This window comes from Hyperoodon ampullatus, assembly GCF_949752795.1.
Source record: "Hyperoodon ampullatus genome assembly, chromosome: 12".
Taxonomy (NCBI): Eukaryota; Metazoa; Chordata; class Mammalia; order Artiodactyla; family Ziphiidae; genus Hyperoodon; species Hyperoodon ampullatus.
The window spans coordinates 22,814,479-22,831,003 of NC_136925.1; the positions used below are offsets into that span (position 1 = coordinate 22,814,479).

Genomic DNA, 16,525 nt, shown 5'->3' on the forward strand with positions numbered 1-16,525 from the left:
AAAGTCTCAAGAATAAGTAAAATGATAACATTTAACAGGTCAGTTAATAGTACTCATTGAACATTTAAGAATTAAGCTTTGCAAGCAAGGCTGAGTATAGTTGAATGGCAGTCCCCACGTTTTCCAGGAGAGCTGCCAAAGAGGTCAAATCTTTGTGTTTACTACATGCTTCCAAGTCATACCTTAAAAGGAAACGGTCGTCCCAGAAACTTCTGTAACTTCTTTATACCCGTGAATCCACCAGTTGGGCTCTCCAAGCAACTCTGAATATGTTCTGAGACGGTCTGAACCTCTTTGTAATATCTTCAACAAAGGAGATAAAGGGCAGAAGGGAAGTAAGGAAACGGGGAAATGCTGGATGGTAAGAACATCACTCATATTTCATATTTGATTTACATTCACCAACAGGCCAAGGGGACAAACCAAAGTAAAGCCAAGAAGAAGCACATTTCAATTCCTAACCCTCCTCCCTTTAACATCAATACTGTAGATACTGACGTTGTTACTCTGAATATGACGCTTACTTGTCTTCGTGGTTCATCAGGAGTTGGGGGATCTGACGAACCAAATGTTTTAAAACCCAGTGCCAGTGAAGGGCAAGCAAGGCCAGGCCTGGTGCATCCACTTTTACGGTATCGGCCACAGTCCAGAACCGGTCCCGCCACCGCACAGAACCCAAGACCTAAAAACAAAGTAAACCATAACTGCTCACAAACATCTCCCAGTGAAGGACACAAAACACTGATTTCAATCATTAATCAATACTCAACATACACACGTTAAAGATCTAGCATCCGACTGGAGTATTTTTAGGGATATTAAGGCAGTCAGAGAAGGCAAAGCTCTTTCCTCCTATTATCTGAAGTTCAGTTAACAGAGAAAATGGAATTAGTGGGTCATGTGTTAAGTGTACACTCAATGTTATAAGAAACCGCCAACCTGCTTGACAAAGCAGCTGCACTATTTTGTATCCCATCCAGCAGTGTAGGTGGCTTTCAGTTTGTTCCACTTCCTTGCCAATACTTGCTACTGTTGACCATTTTAATTTTAGCCATTCTGGTGGGTGGCACCACACTGTGGTTTTAATTTACATTTCCTTGGTAACTAATGATGTTGCAATTTTTCCAAGTTCTCATTGGGCATTCATTTATCTTCTGAGAAGCATCTATTCAAATTCTCTTGTTCATTTTTAAAAACTGGGCTGTCTTATTATTTGTCTATAAAATTTACATGTGATTTATCAACAGTGTCTCCCAGTGTTTTCCTTTTCTTAAAGCTATTCTTTGACAAAATTGAGTTCATCAATTTTTTTCTTTTATGAAGAATGCCCTGAAATCTTTGCCTATCCTCAAGCTGTGAAGATTTTCTATGTTTTCTTTTAGAGGTTCATAATCTTAGCTTTTATACATAGGTCTACGATCCATTTTGAGGTAACTTTTCTGTATGATGTAAGGTAGCAGGTAAAGGCTCATTTTTATATTACATGGATATCTAGTTTTTCCATCACCATTTGCTGAATGAACTGTTTTCCCCATTAAATTACCTTTGCATATTTGCCCCCCTGCCCCAAAACTTCACTGACCATATAAGAGGGTCTAGTTCCGAAGTCTCTTTTTTTGTTTCACTGGTCTATATGTCTATCCTTATGAAAATAACTACTGTTTTCATTAATGTAGCTTCTTAATGCAGATCAGGTATTTTGAGTCTCCAACTTAGCTGTCCTTCTAATTATGTATTTTTACAGTAGTCTCAAGATTAGTGATTCCTTTTAGGTTTTATGATGTCAAAGCTGTTTTCATAATAATGTCACGTTATTTGCCTTTTTCACTATGTTGACATTTGCACTGATGGTACCAAAAACAGGGCGAGGGGTGGAGGGGACAAACTGTGATTGGGTGTCTGGCAAACACTGTGTGGAAAATGAATGAAGTCAACCTGTCAGTTCAAGAAAAACAGGAGAGTATTTGTTGCTGATGACAGAATTTGAACCTTCAAGTAAAACCTAGAACTTTGAAAAACTAAGAGCTTGACAACTTCCCAGTACTTACAGATTTTTTCATGAGGTAACTTTCTGTGGTAATTTTTCATGAGGTAACTTTCTGTGGTAATTTTTCATGAGTGTGACTTTTTAAACTTTTAAAATTTATCTATATTGAAAAATGTAATGTGTCAGCGTTTGGAAGATCTGATAACTCACTGAACAATACTTTCCAAATTACCAGTGCATGAGAACATACATGCAAGGCTAAAAGTCCATCCAAAGTGCAAGCCAGGCCAACGGATTTTAACGCATGACAAGATCAGTGATACTTTTTCAGATTCCACATTACAAGTAACCTTTACAAAACTAACACTTGTCAACCTGTGGTACAGAATCAAAGAAGAATATCACAGTTATGTGAAATGTTTGTTAAATACTCCTCCCTTTCCAATCTCTTAGCCACATGAAATTAGAGGCCAGTTTTTCTTCACAAACTTCAACCCATACAACATACTGTAAGAGACCGAATGCAGAAGCAGGTGTGAGAATCCAGGTTTCTTCTGTTAAGCCAGACATTAAAGAGACTTGCAGAAATGTAAAAGAGTTCCACTCCTCTTAATTTTTGTTTTGGAAAATAGTTGTTTTTCATTAAAAATGTTATTCATATTACCATGAAATGAATTTGTTACTGTGTTTCTTAAACATATTAATATTTTTTACATTTCTCAGATTTATTTCCTAATAAAGTAAATATTGATACATGTAAACACATAAACAAAAGTTCTTTGAGGGTTTTGGTAACTTTTATGACCATAGTGGGGGGCGGGTCTTGAGACTTTTTAAAAAGTTTAAGATCTACAATTCTAGTTTAACCAGAATTACTCGAATAATCTGGATTCAAGCCCAATTTAGTCCATATGTGACAATCATGTCTAAGAAGGATCAAGTGAATTAAAATATAACTGTTAAGATTCTGCTGTTTATCAGCAGGTGAGTGGAGGAAGAAGATGTAGGACATACATGCAGCGGACTATTACTCGGCAATAAGAAGGAATGAATCCTTGAGACACAAAACAACATGGATGCATCTCAAAATAATGATGTTTTTAAATATTTTTTTTCATTTTTATTTTATTTTTTTGGCTGTACCACGCGGCATATGGGATCTTAGTCCCCTGACCAGGGATCGAACCGAACCTGTGCCCCCTACTTTGGAAGTGTGGAGTCTTAACCACTGGACCACCAGGGAAGTCCTCAAAATGATTTTAAGTGAAAGTAGCCAGATAAAAAAGAACAATATAAAATACTAGAAAACACAACTGAGCTACAGTAACAGAAAGCAGATCAGTGGATACCTGGTTGGAGGTGGGGGGCAGGAAAAAAGAGAAAACAAAAGAACAAGAGGAAAAGGTCTGAGGGTGATGGACAGGTTGTTCACTGTCAGGACTGTGGTAATGGTATCACGGGTGTACACGTGTCAAACATACAAAACCGTACACTTTATATGCGACTTACTATATGTCAGTTATAACCCCATAAAGCTTTAAAATATGTGTTATCTATTTAAATTCTTAAGAACTTCTCAAATAATATTGTACATGTAACAACACTGAAGTTGGTCTTGCCCCTAAGAATCTTTGTGCCAAGAAATATGTTGCTTAAGATAAAAACAGGTACATCTTCTTACCTCATTAACACTGGCATCAGACACCAGCCCCTGGGAGGACTGTACCCAGAGCAGGATTAGCGCATCACAAAGTTCAAAAAAAGCAGCAAGATTGACCACGATTTCATGGGGCAGGCTGTGATAGCTCTCTGGATCTTAGAGTTGGTATAAACAAAATAAGAACATTTGATCAGATTTAAATCTCTGGACATTTTCAAAATCAACAGTAATCTACAACTCAATGTTATTCTCAGTACAAGGGTCAATTTGAAACGTCAAAACTGAAAGCAAATCTTTGTCTATTATTAAGTTAGCAAGTTAGTCGTGCATACCTAGAGATGTTCATAACGTCTTAATTTAAAAAAAAAGCATTTGTTTAAATACAAAATTGTTTAAATACGAATTCTAAGTGTGTATATGACTGGATGGATAGATAATACAGACAGATCTGAGAAGATATAAACAAATATACTATTAAAAGTAGCTGCTGCGAGAGAAGACTTTTTCCATTTTTATGCTTCTATATAGTTTGAATATTTTCCAAGAAATACCGTTATCTTTTCAATTTTAAAAAAAAAAGGAGGGAGGAAGAAAGAACCTATAACCAAATGCTTATGAGCTCATACTTTTGAGCCAACAGAACAAGTTTCAAGTTCTGGCTCTGCTACTTGCTAGAGATGTGACCTTGAGCATCTCTGTGCCTCCCTTTCCTCTCTCCTGAGGCTTATCTCATGGTTGCTATAAAAAGTAAATGAGATCAAGGACATGTAAAAAAGCACTTAGTCAAAACTACTGAATAAGGGAAGATGTTCAAACTCGATCTAGCAAATCAAAAGGAATCAGTACCATGGCATCAGCTGCTGAATCCCTCTCACCTTCAGCAACATTATGCAGTCAGAGGCATAACTGAAGAAAGTAAAGGTAATGTCCTTACCTTTATGGAATTCAAAGGACATTCTCAAAACACTATTTCTTAACTTTTTGCCACCAACAGAAACCAAATTTGCTTCCGTAAAAATCCGTTTTTCCCGATCAAGATATATGATTGTCCTGAAATGAGATTCCATAACATAACAAATAGTTATTGGTTAATAATACTTATTACAGCCTCTACCTGCTGAATCCTGAGAACCCTTGGAACATGAATCTCCTTCAACCTGCCATTCCCCTCGTGCCTCTGCAAATTCTGGACTAGAGAGACGGCAGCAAGAGGGATGACAACTGAGCTGGGGGGAGGAAGACAGAGGGCTAGGTAGACCACCCAGCCCCACTGTGCTGCTCTGCCATGACATGACAAACTGTGCTGTGAACTCTTAAAACTGGCCGTCTCACAATTAACCTGCAGTGCTAGAAGTTACCTGGGGAGGAGGAAGGGGGAGTTGCTGGGAGGGGGGACAAGGGGCCTCAGAGGTGCTACTACATTATCGCATGAGTGAGTTCACTTTGTGAAAAGTCATCAAAACGATATATAATCATCATTACTGTACTTTTCTGTAATGCACGTTATACCTCAATTACAAAATTATTTTTTAAATCTATTACACTAATGGCCAATTAAAAAATATTACCGGTCATTACATTAAAGGTGAGGAAAGATCAACTTATATAACAATTATGTAAATTTATACTATAGGTCACTATGTACGTACATCTCCAACACTGGATGGGGCAGACAGATGGCTGAGGAAAGGACATATGAAAATGCAAGGAGCTGCTGGGAATCACACAGAAAGTGGAAACACAACTATCCTATGATAAAAGATTAACCATAAAACAAATCCCATCACTAATGCTTCACTAGTGTATTTATTAAAGCACCCTATTAAATTATTAAGAACCTGTCACATTCACAGGCACCTGGACATCAGGGTCAGAATGATTTTGTTGCACATGGAGAGTGAAGGAGAGGTGGTGACGAAGCAATCATGTCTGACACCCACCACTTCTCAGGTTCAGAAAATTAAACACACATAAGACTGTCAAGTATAGCTTAGGAAAGGTATAATCTGTGAAGCCATAGTGTACAGCGAGGCAAACAGCACCCAGAGCAGTAGACTTCACCTACTTGTTTGCAATAGACTCTAAAAGGGCAAAGAGCTGCTCAGGCTGGTCCAGTTGTGGGTCAAAGTCCATCGAATTTCTAATGATGTCCAAAGCCTGCATATTCCATCGGGGATCCAGAGGGATCACATATTCATCTGGTTTAAAAAACAAAAGGTAGAATTTTGGAAACTTGCCTGGCAAATTTCAGTTGAGGATTTTCATTGTTTTACTTTGATCCCACTGAGTCCTGCTGGGGAAGAGAGGGACCAAGGAAATGGTTTCAGTCCATGGTAGTAGAAAAGTAGGGTTCAACAGCTTTTACGCTATTTCCTTTCTAAATGCAAAATTTCTTCTAGCCCTGAAAATTCATTCCACCGTAGGATAGAAAGGTAACCTCTGCTAGAGCATAAACATTCCAACAAATGTATTCATTTGCTCAGCTCCCACTTCTGGTTGGAAAAGAATCCATGGGCTTAATTACCCAATCTTTCGCCATTAACCATAAAAAAACGAACTTACATGGCAGAAAATGAATGAACACATCTCATTATTTGCTTTCAGTAAAAAATACAACTCAAGATTATTCCCCTTAAAAACCACTGCTTTATAAGCACAGGATGTGCTGCTGCTACCTCTTGCTCCTTTGGCTCAAGCTCAGTATCTCTTCTCTAAAGCAGCAGCGATCAGACTCTGCCCCGCTCCAGAGGTTGCGAGCCCAGCGGAAGAGGTAAGACAAAACGATAGGAACATTAATTTGATGGTGGCTGAGCTGGATGGGTCAGTGGAGCACTTCAAGTTTTAAAGGCATCCACCATAGAGCACCCTAACAAATGCCTATTGTGAATAGCAAGGTACACATGGGGGCCCATATCCCAAAGTCCTGCAAGACTACACAATCCAGAGCTACACAGCTGAAAAGGAAAAAGGAAGACGAGCTAATGAGTGCCAACAGAGGGCAAGCCATGTCTGCTACAAAGGGAACCTACCACTATAGTCTAGAACTGTGTTCCCAAAGACCAAAATTCCTTCATAATTGGAAAGCCATAATTAGGTCCAGCCGCAAGTTTTCTCTATTGTTTGATTTCTGCTCAACCATTTAGCCCATTACCGTTAGTGTACATAAGGTAATTATAAGTATACATAAGATTATAATTATGTAAACATAAGGTTTAGCACAAAAGCATCATGCATATTTTTTTCTAAACCAAATGGGTAACAGTATGTTTTGATCAACATCAGATAAAGATTGAGAAATTCTGAATACCTCATTTGATTAGATAGCTCAGATGGCTACTCCTTTTATCATTATGATTTTGTTTTGTAACTTTGTATTTAAGGCTTTATAACTTCATCATTAAGGTTTTCTATTTTCTGAAGAAACTGATCCTGTACTGTTTCCCCTTCATCTCAAAATAGATCACAGTTTCTGTTAACAGTACTAGTATATCACAGAAAGTCATAAGTGAGAGGGACCCCAGAAGAATGAATTTAATTCCCATATTTTTCAAACAAAGTCCGCAAGTGTGAATGATGGGCCCCAAATCAACAAGCCAGTTTGTGGCCAAGTTGGAACTGGAGCCCAGTCTTCCAACTCCTGTGTTCTTCCCACTACATTGTGTGTCATCATCCTCTTTCAGAAACTGAAGAATAAATGCACAATTTCAAAAAAAGCAGCAGAATTTGCATCTGGATACCCTGAGTCTTCTTTAGAAAAAACTGTTACAAGTGGGAGCTGTAACAGATCTTTTTCCCCTGAACTCAATGGACAAGTTTCCCAGAGAGCTGAGAGCTAGAAATCAAGTCAGGTGCAGTACCTGTTACATTTGGTTGTAATATTTTGATGACACTACTGACCCCAGATGAGAGAGAATTTGAGTAAAAATTCCTAAGAGATGCAGCACTGGCTTCCAAATGAATCTGTACTGACTCTGTGGAGGAAGGAGAAGCACATGTTAGCAACTAAAGCAGTGCCGTCCATTTGAACTTTCTGTTCTATAGCTGCTGTCACAGTAGCCATGTCACATGTCACATTTTAGTGGCTACCTGTGGCTAGTAGCTATCACAGAGGACACTGCAGATATGAATATTTATACAATTTTTCTCTACACGTTTAGACATCACATGTACCACACAATAATATACATATACGCTGGCTTATCTACAAGTTCTCATGCAGCAGGCTCATGTAAACTCAATTATACTTTAGTCAACAAGTTCTACCAACAAATTCCAAGTCCTGTACTTTACAACCTGTACAATGTTGTTAACTGTTGCTTTTCCCTCTCTTGGAATGAAAAAAGTACAAAGAAATCAAGCACGACCACTTAGAGCACTGGAACGAAAATAAGATTAGAATCTTATGTACTTTTATGGGAAGCAAATTTACCAAAGGCCATCCTTTCCCAGATAGAATGCGTGTGCAGCAGAGTAAGTACAGCAAAAAAAAGCAGGATGTTCAAAAACTTAAAAGTAACATAATATAGTACATTTTCCTTCTGGATTTGATAGAAAGCTGGACGGATCCTGAAATGCTAAGGATTACGTGGGGGAAAAAAATTTCTCTCAGGGAACATCTAAGGGCAGATGTGTTCCTTAATATTTTAACAGCTATATAAGCAATAATGCTAAGTCATAAACGTCCTGCTAGGAGCTTCCCCAGATGTAATTTTAAGTGTAGTCAGAGAGTAAAACAACTGCGGAGTTACTACAGCCGGGTAAGTGTACTTAAATTCCCTCATTACACAAATTAAGTTTCTCTACTCACCAAGCCCCTGTGGCACATTCTTGGCTAAATGATAAAGCCATTTAACTCTGAGCATCCAGTCTTGATTGGTTGCTCTTTCTATGAGCAATTTAACAGCCACAGCCAGAGCATCTGGTTCATCGATCCAGTAAGTATCCATTTCAACTGAATTGAATTTTAAGCTCTCCGGGTGGGGGGACTGCATAATTTTCTCTAAGTCTGGCAAACTAAGAGGCTGAATCCTGAAATTCATTGCAATAGGCAAAGTTAGTACTAGGGTTAAACCTTCATTTCGTATTTCAAAGAACCAAGACAATAACTTTACAATTAATGTATCGAAGAGGTTAACAGGGAAAACATGAGTCCCCTCCAAAGGGGGACAATTAAAACACGTACCTATACTAAATAATAAACAGGGAGCAATATCACAACAAACAATGGAACTGTGTGGAAAATGGCCACATAACATTCTGGTCAAATATGTTGGGTCATGACCATTACCATCAAAAAAAGAGAGAGGGAGAAAGAAAGAGAGAGAGGAAGGAAGGAAGGAAAGAAGGAAGAAAGAAAGGGAGGGAGGGAGGAAAAGTCAAGATGCCAAAGAGACACAGAAGCTCAAGGCTCCACTAACCTTGCCCAGTTGCTCGTTTTCATGCTCAGCCTGTTGAGACAATATGCTAAGATCTGTCCATCGCCTCGGACTTTAGAGAGATGAGAATCTTCCGTAGCAGAGAGAGCCGAGGGCAGAGAATCTGGCCACAGCCCCATGGCAAGAATGGAGTTGCCCCAGGTTTCATGTGCTTGCAGAGAACAAACGTGTTTCTCCAGTAAAGCCTGCACAAGCTGGTAGGAGATAAAAACACATGGTGTACAGGCACCGAGACACAAGTGCTCTTACCCAAAACTAGCAGGGCAACAGCAGTTTTCTAGACCCCTTGTGACCCTCTCACAACACTCAGACACATTCCTCAATATCCAACATTAAAAGCTAAATTTCACTTTTTCTGCTGAGAGGCAAGTTTCAAGGAATATTTACATTTACGCTCTTTTCCAGGAAAGTGCCTGGATACCAGATCTCTGTTAGAGTGTAACTGCAGATGGCTCTCTTAGGTCATTAAAGTTGCCACCAATAAAGTTTCCTCCTATTACCTGTAACGTTATAACGTAGAAAGCTGTGTGAAACACTTCACAGTACCTTCTGGTTTGCTGGTGAAGCCTGGGAGCGGACATATGTGTCCCAGCATGCTTCAGAAAAGGCTCTGGCTAAGCTCAGCCCTCGCCGTAGGTATTGCACAATGAGTAAGGCTGTCTGAATGAGTGTCGACAACGAGGACGCTGGAGAACCTATAAAGAAGAAATAGTGCCATCCATGAGCAACAGATTCTGAAAAATCTCTAATGAAAAGGGACAAATTTCACTTTCACATCAAACTCCCACTCAAATCCACCCAGATACTTATTTTAGAAAGCCTTCCAAGTGGACTATAGGGGCTCACTAGCACACAATGAACTTGTGGGGACATTCACATTCCTTGCCTCCTATTCCGCCCTCCTCGCCTCCTTCTCTGTCAGCAGTACCTTTTGGGGAAGTGACTAGATGACTCATTTACTAATGTGATAAAGCCTGGCCACACAGACCCTTGGATCTAAAGCTGACACACACTGAAGGGGGCAAAATGAGCATGGTGCCAAAAAGAACCATGGGCTTTGAAATCCAACAGACCTGCTTTCAAATCCCAGCTGTCATTATTAACTGTTTGGATTTGAAAAGTTAATCTACCTCTCTGAGCCTTTTCTGTAAAATGGAAATATACCTTGCAGAACTAATGTGAAGACTAAATTAGCAGCCAACATTGCGCCTAACACAGAGTAGTTACTTAATAAGTAACATTTCATTATTTTTCCATTATTGTTATTATTACTGCTCTTTCTTGTATATTTGGACATTTAGAAGAAGTAACACCTGTCTGTTTTAAACAACTCAAAGCTCCCTCTTTATTCAACCTTCAAGAGATTCAATGATGGCCGTGAAGATTTGCACGACAAACGTCACCTATCTCAGTGTGAAAAGCAGTACAGGTGCTCCTCTGAGTGTGGCTGAGTGCGTGCAGCAGAGCTCCCCAGGAAGCTTCTGTAACGTGCTGATTCCTGTCCTCACTCAGCCCTGCTGAACCCAACCTCTTGGGGAAGAAGGGTACCAAGCGCATCTACATTATTAACAGGCTTTCCTGGTAATTTCTATTTCTATGGACACTAAATGTAAGAACCCCTGAACTAGCAGTCAAATGGAATAACATGAATTTCCAGAGGAAGAAAACCCTGCAGAGGCCTAGAAGTCAAGCACCTTACCTACAACAGCACTTCGGGTCTCTGAGTGCAAAGCCAAAAGGATGTCACACACACTGCCCCCCACCAACCCAAGGCTGTGCAGTAGGACTTTCAGATCCAGGTCATCTGGGATGCTCCCATCCCCTTCTCCTGAAATGTAGATTTCAAGTCCACGATTCCTCATAGCTCGGGATATTTCTCCATGCACAGGATCCATTGAGAGAAAAAGTCTAGTAGTATAGCAATTCAAAGGAAAAAAAATCAAAATCTCAGTGCAACCAACAGTGCAGCTCAGCAACAACTGGTGAGGGCAAATCATATGTGGCTCATCTTCAGGGAGCTCATCAAAAGAGACACTGCTAACTCAACGTTCAGATGCTGTTTACATCTGCATTCTATCCTCTAGTTCCAAAATGCATCAATACAGCAAATCAGTTTCTCTAAACCTATTTTCCTAAGGAACTAAGTATTGTGTATCCAGTGCACCTTTAGTACTGAGGACTGTAAAATTCTTACTTTCAGATATTCCCCACATCAGGCAGTGCTAATTCATCAATTATTCTAACTCACCTACAGAGAAAAGAAAAAGGAGCAGTGTATTCTCCAGAAACACTTAGCTTCATAACATTCAATGTCCATCAACTTCTGCATCTAGCTATCTGACAGCTCACACTTACCTCCAAAGCTAAACAGCTGATTGCTGCTAACCCTCCCCACACCAAACCTGCTCCTTTGCCAGTCTCCCCTTTCTCAATGAATGGCACCCCTTTACCCAATTACTCAAGCCAAAACCTTAGATGCCATCTTTGCTTCCTCCTTTTCTTAACCCCAAGCCCATGAGCAAGTCCCACTGATCTGACAGCCCTAGTCTAAGCTATCATCTCTCACCTGAACTGCAAAAGGCTTGTAACTGGTCTCCCTGCTTCCAGCCTTCACCACCAACCCAAGGCAGGGACCTCATCTTTCTTATTTACTGCTATGCCCTCCAAAGCACACCAGCACCTGGCAAATGGCAGAGCCTCAGTAAATATCTGTTAAATCAATGAATGTATGAACATGTTCATGACTGAGTGTACAAATACGATACGTAAGGTGGCCCTAGTGAATGGTCACCTCTGACATCAAGGCTGTCAGATTCTGAGGCACAAACTTAAGAGGCATAAATACCTGAAATTGGGATTTGGTGTTATGGTGGGAGTGGATCCATCGATGATTCCTCTCTCACTAACAGTGAGGACACCTCCGGGTTCCAGCAAAGCATTCAAACGATCCAGCACCGATGGGCTGCACAGAGAGAATCCAAATGGGGGACTGGCTGGCGTGCCACACTGACTACTGCCGTGGCTCAGGCCTCTCACGGCGCCTGACCCATGTCTTCCTTTCAGCACAGATCACGTCCCCGTACAGAACTGTGATTCTTCCAAGATCTCTTTTCCTATCAATTCCCGTTTTCACTCCCCAAGGCACACAGCCCAGTGATTCATACACAGTAACTATACAAAATGTTTGTTGAATAAATTAAGGAAAATGATGGAAAGTTCCCTGAATAAAACTGTCTTCTCTTTCCCCTTCCCTCTCCCCCACTTCCCAATATTATCAAATTCATTTAAAGGTAACTGGATTTTAACTCGAAACATTCTGAAAATGCTCCAGGTAGAGAAGCCCATCACCTGACCTGTATTACGCTCACTGTACAGGCAGAGTAGTCTTACACTTGCCCTTTTCCTTACTTTAGAATCAAGTGGTACACACTGAATGCACATTCACTAAATGTCTGCCCTGTGTCAGACCCTCCACTTCAAAAATCTGTACTTAAGAATGACCCTAACAGGGAATTCCCTGGCAGTCCAGTGGTTAGGACTCAGCGCTTTCACTGCCGTGGACTGGGGTTCAATCCCTGGTCAGGAAACTAAAATACCACAAACTGTGTGGCGCAGCAAAAAAAAAAAGAAAGGAAAGAAAAAAAACCCTAACAAAAGGAAGCTTTCTGATGTTAAATACAAAGGTGTGACTCAAAGGATGTTAGTTGGAGAAGTAATCCAATTTTGTTAGCCTTCAGTTCAGCTCAAAACTATCTGCTAGAACTAAAATATCGTAGCTAATAACCAACTACCATTGTTCACCACTGGGAGAAGCCTATAGAATATAGCTGAGGATGTGTTTCTAGCTAAGAAAACAGTGGGTTAAAAATGCCAGAGCTGGAATTCCCTGGTGGCGCAGTGGTTGAGAATTCGCCTGCCAATGCAGGGGACATGGATTCAAGCCCTGGTCCGGAAGATCCCACATGCCGCAGAGCAACTAAGCCCATGCGCCACAACTACTGAGCCTGCGCTCTAGAGCCTGCGAGCCACAACTGCTGAGCCCGTGTTCCGCAACAAGAGAAGCCACCGCAATGAGAAGCCCGCGCACCGCAACACCTGCGCACACCAATGAAGAGGGAGGGAGGGAGGGAGGGAGGAAAAACAAAACCAGAACTTCCACCTGGGTTTCTACTTTGACAAGCATATCTCAAATTTCAATCAGACCCATGATTGAATAGAAGGTCCTTACTTGCAGAAGTTAACATTGTCCATCAAAAGCCAATCTCCAGTCTTCAGGGCCCGAACCAACATGCTGTCAACCCATTCGAACGTGCCACAGCTTCGGCCACTGGCTGACTGCATAAGCTTCACACCAAAGCTTCGGAACCCTTCCACGAGTTTGGCAAACTCTGAAACGTCACAGCCACGGTATTTAATTTCAAACCAGGGCAATCAAAAGCAAACAAATAAAACAAAAAACTAAGAGTTTATTAAAAGAAGGCTGGAAACTTCTGGCCTAGTTCTTTAAAGTTTCATAATAGGGTAAACAATAAGATTTTTTTTTTTTTTTTTTTTGCGGTATGTGGGCCTCTCACTGCTGTGGCCTCTCCCATTGTGGAGCACAGGCTCCGGACGCACAGGCCCAGCGGCCATGGCTCACGGGCCCAGCCACTCCGCGGCATGTGGGATCCTCCCGGACCGGGGCACAAACCCGTGTCCCCTGCATTGGCAGGTGGACTCTCAACCACTGCGCCACCAGGGAAGCCCAGATTTTCGTTTTTGTTTGAACAAAACAAGTAAGAAAATTAGGTTTGGGGATAGAAAATATTTAATGGCTTTCTGAATGAATGGCTAGATAAAGTTGACTCAAGGGTGATAGAGAAGGGACATTATCTTTATGTGTTTTAATTTTTCAAATGTGGAAGGATAATGTCTTCCACCTATTACTGCATTTATACTATAGGAAAGTGCTGTTAAGTCAGCACAGTGCAATCAGTGTCATTAAACAGGGCATCCTTTGTAATGACCATATCATATACAGTAACAACCGGTATTTATTTGCTTCATAGTTTAGATAGTCCTTTCCCAGAATTTTTTCAATTGATCCTTCGTATTAGAAATTGTTTCCTTATATAAGACAGATAACCAACAAGGACCTACTGTATAGCATAGGAAACTCTACTCAATATTCTGTGATATAACCTATATGAGAAAAGAATCTAAAAAAGAATGAATATATGTACATATATAACTGAATCACTTTGCTGTACACCTGAAACACCACACTGTAAATCAACTATATTCCAATAAAATAAATTTTTTTTTTAAAAAGAAAGAGGAGAAATTGTTTCCTGACCCTTTTTCGTATCATAAGGTAATATATGTTGGATTTCTGTTTCTAGCCATGAAGGAATAGTAAGGTTCAGACTTAACCTCCCAATGTTTAACGATAAGAAAACTGGTAAAATACACGAAACAACTGCTTTCAGATGTTGGAAAACAGTACAGGACTGTGACACCTGAGGGAAGGAGGTCCTATAATGGCCGGCTTTCTGCCTGGAAGCAATTTCTAGACTGCAAAGTGGGGAGGGGAAACTCAGACAGATCCCAAGGCCTCAATGACCTGAGGTCACAGACTTGAATTCAGGGAGGCTACAGCAACTAGAATGAGGGGCAGGGTGCTCAAAAGGCAAGAGTTACTCAAAGGGATGGCTCCAGAAATCCAGATGAGGGCTCCTGGAGTCTTCGGCTCAATAATAATCTACACGTGCATGTGAAGGCTGAAACTCCACAAGCATGAGCAAAAACTTCCAAGGAAAGGACAGTTACCGGGGAGCTGTGAGCTGAACAATTCCCAGAGTTCACACGGGGCTGAACAACACTCCAGTTCCCACCAGTCAAAGCGAAGAGACTCCACATAACACACAGGACCTTCAGTAGAGATGCCATAGGGCCATGCCTCAAGAGTGGGGCGAATTTTAACCCTAGAGTAAAGGTTACTCCGGACCTGACCTTAAACAGCTTAAGTGCGAGCTTGAAAAGATAAAAATGACCCATAAGCAACTCAACTGCCTTATTCCCCCCAAAGAAAACCTCAAAAAAACAAAATGCAGCACTTAGCAACTTAAATTCAAAATGCCCAGAATCTAATAAAAATTCCTAGATATATTTTCTTGCTTCTTTAAGTCCCTAAGGGCTGCATTCTGATGTTAATAGAGCTATTATATATATGCTCAATATGTACAAAGATTTAAGATAAAATATGAAACTAGAATAGATTTTAAAAGTCATACATGTTCATCATAGGGACATTAAAAGATATAAAGAAGAAGAAAAGATATTTTTAACCAAAAGTAAAATAGTAGTAGACAAACTGTTTTAGACCCAGCCTCTTTCACTCTATCAGTATCCCTAAGAAATGAATTACTCAATAATATGAAAGTCAATCCTAAATAACAAGCAGTACTGGGATTTCCCTGGTGGTCCAGTGGTTAAGAATCTGCCTTCCAACGCGAGGGACGCAGGTTCAACCCATGGTCAGGGAACTAAGATCCCACGTGCTGCAGGATAACTAGGCCCGTGCACCGCAGCTACCGAGCCAGAGCGCTCTAGAGCCCGTGTGCCACAACGAAGAGCCTCCCACGCCACAACGAAAGATCCCGCATGCCACAACTAAGACCTGATGCAGCCAAATAAATATATTAAAAAAAAAAAAAGGCAGCATTGAGAATGGGCTGTGAGAACTTCCCTAGATATTTACATTTTAACAGACTTATGAAAGAAATCCATACACACCAGATTCCAGGCTTTGAAGTCAGAGAGGACTGGAACCCAAACCTAGTCTAACCACTTGGTAACAAGAAGGCACTGGGCAGGTTATTTTACCTCTGTGAGCATCCACTTCCTCACGTATAAAATGGGGTTCATTTTCCTTGTAATGTGGTGGTGTTGTGAGGGTTAAAAGTAAACATATTTAACATAGTGTCCACCACTCAGTAGGAATTCAAACCTCAATGGTGAGTTTTACAATACCTATCTTTTAAAAATATATAAAGTGATGTATGACTTCATTAACATATCTAATAATTAATTTGAATGAATGAGTAAAGAATTTCAAATTCAAATGGTGAGCTTGAATTGGAAAATGACAGATCAAAACAACATTGAAATCACTGTCTTAACTAAGAAAGTAAACTATTTGGATACAATGTTGACACAGTGGGAAGAGGGGAGTCTCATTTCTTCACCCCTAAGGAATCAACTATTCCCAAGGAATAACTGAGAATTCCTAAGGAATAAACAGTTAAGAGCAGGTTTTGGAAAGGACGACAACCTTAGTGACAGGCCTTAACCTTTAATCAATTCTCCCCTAAGGGCATGCTCATTACCACCGAAAAAGTTGCACTACAAGATGAGAGTTGTATATTTCCAGGTTAACTGAGGAATTTCCTCCACCTTCTATAC

The 16,525-nt window shown here is 40.4% G+C and overlaps 1 protein-coding gene across 2 annotated transcripts in view; it reads right to left on the reverse strand.

Moving 5' to 3' along the window:
• MDN1 (midasin AAA ATPase 1) overlaps positions 1-16,525 on the reverse strand; it is a gene marked incomplete at both ends in the record, with an annotated part of 158,020 nt that overhangs the window by 56,284 nt on the left and 85,211 nt on the right. For both annotated transcript variants that reach the window (XM_079716367.1, XM_079716366.1), the window contains 12 exons: positions 183-303; positions 525-682; positions 3,669-3,802; positions 4,582-4,697; positions 5,713-5,845; positions 7,505-7,618; positions 8,455-8,675; positions 9,065-9,276; positions 9,629-9,777; positions 10,782-10,990; positions 11,928-12,044; positions 13,311-13,470. In XM_079716367.1, coding sequence (XP_079572493.1) covers positions 183-303; positions 525-682; positions 3,669-3,802; positions 4,582-4,697; positions 5,713-5,845; positions 7,505-7,618; positions 8,455-8,675; positions 9,065-9,276; positions 9,629-9,777; positions 10,782-10,990; positions 11,928-12,044; positions 13,311-13,470 — 1,844 coding nt within the window. The remainder of the gene's footprint in view (positions 1-182; positions 304-524; positions 683-3,668; positions 3,803-4,581; positions 4,698-5,712; positions 5,846-7,504; positions 7,619-8,454; positions 8,676-9,064; positions 9,277-9,628; positions 9,778-10,781; positions 10,991-11,927; positions 12,045-13,310; positions 13,471-16,525) is intronic.